General features: G+C 61.2%; 1 protein-coding gene across 1 annotated transcript in view; it reads right to left on the bottom strand.

Moving 5' to 3' along the window:
- Nucleotides 1-418: 418 nt before the first annotated feature.
- Nucleotides 419-5,239, bottom strand: part of LOC127751851 (unconventional myosin-IXb-like) — a gene marked incomplete at its 3' end in the record, with an annotated part of 9,080 nt that continues 4,259 nt past the window's right edge. Inside the window, exons 2-6 of the mRNA XM_052276013.1 lie at nucleotides 1,906-2,136; nucleotides 1,619-1,815; nucleotides 947-1,310; nucleotides 660-832; nucleotides 419-578 (exon numbers count right to left, since the gene is read on the bottom strand). Coding sequence (XP_052131973.1) covers nucleotides 419-578; nucleotides 660-832; nucleotides 947-1,310; nucleotides 1,619-1,815; nucleotides 1,906-2,136 — 1,125 coding nt within the window. The remainder of the gene's footprint in view (nucleotides 579-659; nucleotides 833-946; nucleotides 1,311-1,618; nucleotides 1,816-1,905; nucleotides 2,137-5,239) is intronic.

Below are 5,239 nucleotides of genomic sequence, written 5' to 3'. Positions count from 1 at the left end.
GGGGGAGGGAAGGGCCGGACCACGGCCGGACCATGATACGGCCGACGGGCCGGCTTGTGCTGCCGGCTGCTGGCTCGGCCCGGCCCGGCCCTTGCAGTGCTCCACGGGTCACAACAGATTCCAAGCCCCTCCGCCCCTCCTCCGCCCACCTCGGTACACGCGGCATTCAGGCCCCACAGGGCTCACAGGGCCCAGAGCAGAGCATTGTTCTCCTTCCAAGGGCACAACACGGCAGCCATCTCCCCACTTGCCCGCGGCTCCCAACTACTACTTTCAATTGCTTTCTATTTCGCACACCGTTCGTTCGGGACGTATGTGTCGATGCGGGGAGTCAACGTCGTTTCTCTGCGGGTCATTCCCCGCTGGGGAGCCCTCGGGTGAGCCCTCCTTTTGTCGGGTCCGGGGCCGCATCACTCACCTCGCTCCTCGGGCGTGAGCCCCGCCAGCATCTGGTAGAAAATGTGGTAGTTCCGTTCGTTGTGCGCGGGTCGGATGACCCGAGTCTGGTCCAGGAAGTAGCAGTGGATCTTTGTGCGGTAAAGGGCGCCGTCCGTGACCTGCACCTCGATGAAGTGGCCCTGGAAGCAGACGGGGTGGTCAGCCCTGGGCGGCCTGGGGCGGCTGCAGCGTGCCGGGCTGGGTTACACTGTGACACTTACAATCCTACTGGACTCGGAGTTGGAGGCGGTTTTGGCGCTGCCGAGGGCGCGCAGCACGGTGAAGGCGGCCGCGAGGTGCTTGAAGGCGTCTGTCTCGGGGCCGCCGCCAGCCACGTCGAACAGCTGGCGCAGCAGCAGCATCGCCGCGTATGTCTTACCGGAGCCGCTGCAGCCTGCAGACAAGCATCGATCACATACACATACAGGACCACGAGTACCACGATCGTGCCATCGGCGAGGCCATCGGCGAGGCCATCTCCCTCCTCGCACCCTTGCGACTAGCTTACCTGAGAGGATCATGGCCTGCGGGTAGCCCGTCTCGGCCTGCTGCCTGACAGCGTCCTGCACCACCCTCAGGAGCTGCGGCGCCAGGGGCACCTCCCGGGTGGAGCTGAGCGTCAGGGGGTTGCCGACGTCGTGGTAGGCGTTCATGGACAGGAGGATGGGTCCCACGTTGGTGTGCAGCTGGTTGGCGGCGAACCTCCCGTGGAGGCACTTGAGCACGGCGTCCTCGGTGAGAGGGCCCGGGAGGTGGATGAGGTCGTGCAGATCGGCGTACTGGCTGGGGGTCTGCAGCTGCGCCTGGCTGGGCGGCCGCGACAGCTCGCCCGGCGTGTGGCGGCCAGCGACCAAGTGCGGGGACTGCATATCCTGTTGCAGGGGAACCAGGCCGTCAAGTACAAACATAGGAAAAGCAGCGCCAACTTCCATAGATTGTACTGAACTGTACCGAGTGTGTCTCTGAAAAGTGTTGCGGGATTGCATACTGGATAGGGTAGCAGGGGCCATGGCGCCTTACGGGTAAAGGGAGTATGCAAACCCGCAACACTGGAGCGCATCCACGCGTGCGGGCGTGTTGACTACTCGCTCGGGCCGTAACACACACGCACGCACGCCGCCCACAAGCCGTACAGTACATTGTTTGACATTCTACTAACTGATTCGAGCCAATTGCTTACCTTGTGCTTGGCGCTGGCCTGCTTCGGGGTGTGGGGCGGAGTGGGCGTAAGTTGCTGGGGAAGTGGTGACTGCGGAGGTGGCGCTGACGGCGGTGGGGGAGGTGGTGGCGGCGCATGCTGCTGCTGCAGTTGCAGCGGAGTCGGCGGCAGCGGCTGGTGGATGATGTGGCCGGGGTGCAGGATACCTACGCCCTTCTCTGAGGGGACAACCGAAAAGGGATTGCTGTCATTGAACATCCAAAGAAGAAGCCTGTCGCTGCTCTATGAAGCACTCGAGTAGGACTCACCTGGGCTGGGCATGGGCTTGGGGGCCACGGGCGGGGCCTGGTTCTGCCCTCCATGATGAGGCCCGAGCCCCTGGCCGTGGCCCTGGCCCTGGCCGCCCGGGGGGCCCTGTGGCCCCTGTCCCCCCGCGGCCCCGCCCTGGACGTGGAGCCGGTTACGCAGCGTCACCAGCTCCGTGCTGAGGCTGCGCAGCCGCTGCTGTAGGTGCACCGCCTCGTTGGAGGAAGACGCATCTGCAACACACAAAAGCGGACACGGCATGAAGGGGTGGGTTCAGGTGCGGCCCACGGCCGGGCATGGCCCGGGCTTCCCCGCGGCCCCGCGGTGCTGTCGTCGTCCCACGGCGCGCCTCGGTTCATAAACGGGTCGTAAGTAGGTAAAGGGCTGTTGGCCCCGGAGCCGGGCGGCGGGCTAGCGTGCGGCCCGCGGCCACAGCGGTGCCAATGGGCCCGCCCCGCCCCGCCAGCAGACATAACATAGCCGAGGTTATTAACAACGGCTGTAAAAGGGCTCCGAGGCGTGGCGAAAGGGGAAGGGCGGCGCAAGACCGGCGGGCCGTGCTGTGCCCGGCTGTGCCGTGCTATGGGCTCGCGAGTGACGTAGAGAGATGGCCGCTCCGCCGCGTGCCGCCCCGCCACGGCGTCCTATCGAGTGGATTCCCACAACACGACACTTCATTTTCTCCGGGCAATATAAACTCGCTGGACTGTTTACACCGCCCCGTCTCTGGACGAGAGGTAAACTAAAAACCTTCCCTGTTATGTTTAATGGCCAAAAGTGCACACGTCGCACTGTGTGTGTGTGCGCCGGCCACTCCTCGTACGTGGCAGCGGTAAGGGCAAGGGGTAGCCGCCGGGGGGGGGGGGGGCAGTCTGCAATAAGGGTAGGCAGCCCCCCGCGCTGCTTATGAACCCGTCCACCAGCCCCGGCTGCCCCGGCGCACCGCGCCCTGCTCGACGCCTGTAAACGACGTGTGCAGTAACTCGACGACTGTCGGTTGTGGAAAATGCAGTAGGATCAGCTTTCGGGCAAATGTGACCAAGTAAAGTGTGCGCACGCGGAGTTTCGCTCCAACCGGTGAGAAGGGAGCCGCCGAGTAGGCCAGGTGTCTGGACGAGTCGACGGGTCGTTCAGCCCGTGGCAGTGGGAGCCGCTGCTGTCGAGAGCCTCTGTCGAGAGCCGGCTGAGGCCCATGAGGCCCGTGAGGCCCGCGAGGCTGCGCGCCCGGGCCGGGCTCCCTTCTTTACCACCTTTAACGGCTCGACAGTTGTAAATCTGTGTCCGACTTTGCACTTGCTAGACGAAGCAGGTTGTGATGGAGAATCACGTGCAAGGAGCACGCTCTCTCCCAGCCTCACCCATAGGGACCATCGTCGAACTATAATCCCCATCCCATCCACGCCACCCCTTTCCCGGTTCAAAGTGAACGTATAGCCTATGATGGAGAGCAAGAAGATGGGGAGCCAATGTGATTACAGCAGGACAAAACAGGGAGGAGGGAGGGCCGACTCACAGTAATTAAGAAGGGGATAGAGGCGGCGGGATAGGAGAAGAAAGACTGATAGATTCAGTGAGCTGGGACCGAAGGGCCGAAGGCAACACCAGTCCCGCCCGGACACGCGCGTGCACCTGTGTGTCGTGTGTGTGTGTGTGTGTGTGTGTCGTGTGTGTGTGTGTGTGTGTGTGTGTGTGTGTGTGGCCACATACATATTCATAGGGCGACGCATAGCTGGAAGCAAACAGGAGCATTTTAAACACAGGGGGCAGATCGTGCGGGGCGCGTACGAAAGATACACTGTTTCGGCCTTTTACTGACTCTTGCCAGTTTCAGCCCCCGACCAGAAGTCGCCGTTTGCCAGCTTCATTTGCGTGGCAGTTCAATAGAAAATATTATTACGTTTAAAGACCCTCGTTCGCGTCGTGTTAACTTTCAATCTGCTCGTAAAGATTTCCATGTTTCTCTCTCTACTCGTCGTTCGCCCGGGAGAGGCCCCTGGGAGTGCGTAGGGAGTGGCCCAATCAGTCATTGTCAACATTTCTCTCCGACGCGTTGCCCCGTTCAGACTCGCTCTGGGCCCCGGAACCCGCAGGCTGCGGCAGACGGGTCGGGCTGTGCGGGCTGACGGCAGAACGCAGGAATCTGGAAAGCGCTGCCACAGTGGGCTTGTGGGAAACTTGCACTTTCGAGCTTTGTCTTTACGAAAGCCAGAAAAGAATGTCGGTTCGGTTCGGCCGTTCACGAGAGGCGGCACTCACTCGATGGGCATCGAAAACAAACTAAACACAAAGTGGAATGGAATGATCATTTGAAGATGGCGGTTCACAAAATATAGAGAGCTCACACCAAATGACCCGGCCAAACAGAAGTGGCCGGCACACCGTCCGGCCATGCACGTGTAGTGTCGAGACATTCCAGTTCCCCTCTCTCTCTCTCTCCATCACCTTGCTCTCTCTCGTTCTCTCTCTCCCTCCTTCTCTCTGGTCCCCCTGTGCCCCGAGGCGCACTGCCCACCCGCCCCTCCTTGCCAGTCAAAGAGGACTGGTTTCTGAGCACTCCTGGACTCTCCTGGTCTTCGTCTGATGCCACCAGAAAGTGTGTTTCTCTCCCCGTCTTTTTCTTTCTTCTCCTCGGACGGGCATCGAGAGGGAGAGAGACAGAGAGAGGAGGCCTGTCCGGCCCATGTGGGTCATTATCATCATTACATGGGCCCGGCCGGGCTCGCTTTTACGTCCTAATTACACCGCCATCAGCCTCATCATCGTCGTCATCATGGTCATCAGCATCATCAGGTGTCATCTATCACTCATCAGCGCAAATCATCACGACTGTGCTGATGAAGCAAAGGTCCGAAAGCTCAAAACACGCCAAAAGAAAAGTGTCCAGCCGGTTGGCACACAGACAGACCCCGCACCGCTTCAGTAATACTGCACCGCTTGCAGGCGTGTGCATACGCTGCCTAATCGCAAGGGGCCATAGGGCGCGGCGCCGTGCGAGAGACGGTCGGCAAGCCCGCCCGCACGGCTGCCTGCGGTACAGTACATCGTATCGTTGAATGTGTATTGTTTGCATTTTCAAATCAAATTATTTTGAGAAGGGTAGAGGCGGGGCACAGCGCACGCGCTGTTTAAAGCGATCTGGGAGTGGATTTACCGCGATCGACAAGAAGCCAATCTCGACGGGTGGAAGTCGGGCGACCGCAGGCTGGCCCGGCCTCCCTAGAGTCCTATATGGGGGAGAGACCCGCGAATGGATACAAAATGGTGGCGCGCGGAGCCCTGTCCTCCCTCTCCCCGCAGCCCCCTCGCCCTGCTCCGGCTCGCCCTCCGCCGCCCCCA

The sequence above is a fragment of the Frankliniella occidentalis genome, unplaced genomic scaffold (genome assembly GCF_000697945.3).
Source record: "Frankliniella occidentalis isolate FOCC.00 unplaced genomic scaffold, Focc_3.1 Scaffold1389, whole genome shotgun sequence".
Lineage (NCBI taxonomy): Eukaryota > Metazoa > Arthropoda > Insecta > Thysanoptera > Thripidae > Frankliniella > Frankliniella occidentalis.
The sequence above is the reverse complement of the archived record's forward strand: the minus strand, read 5'-3'. Positions and strand labels throughout refer to the sequence as shown.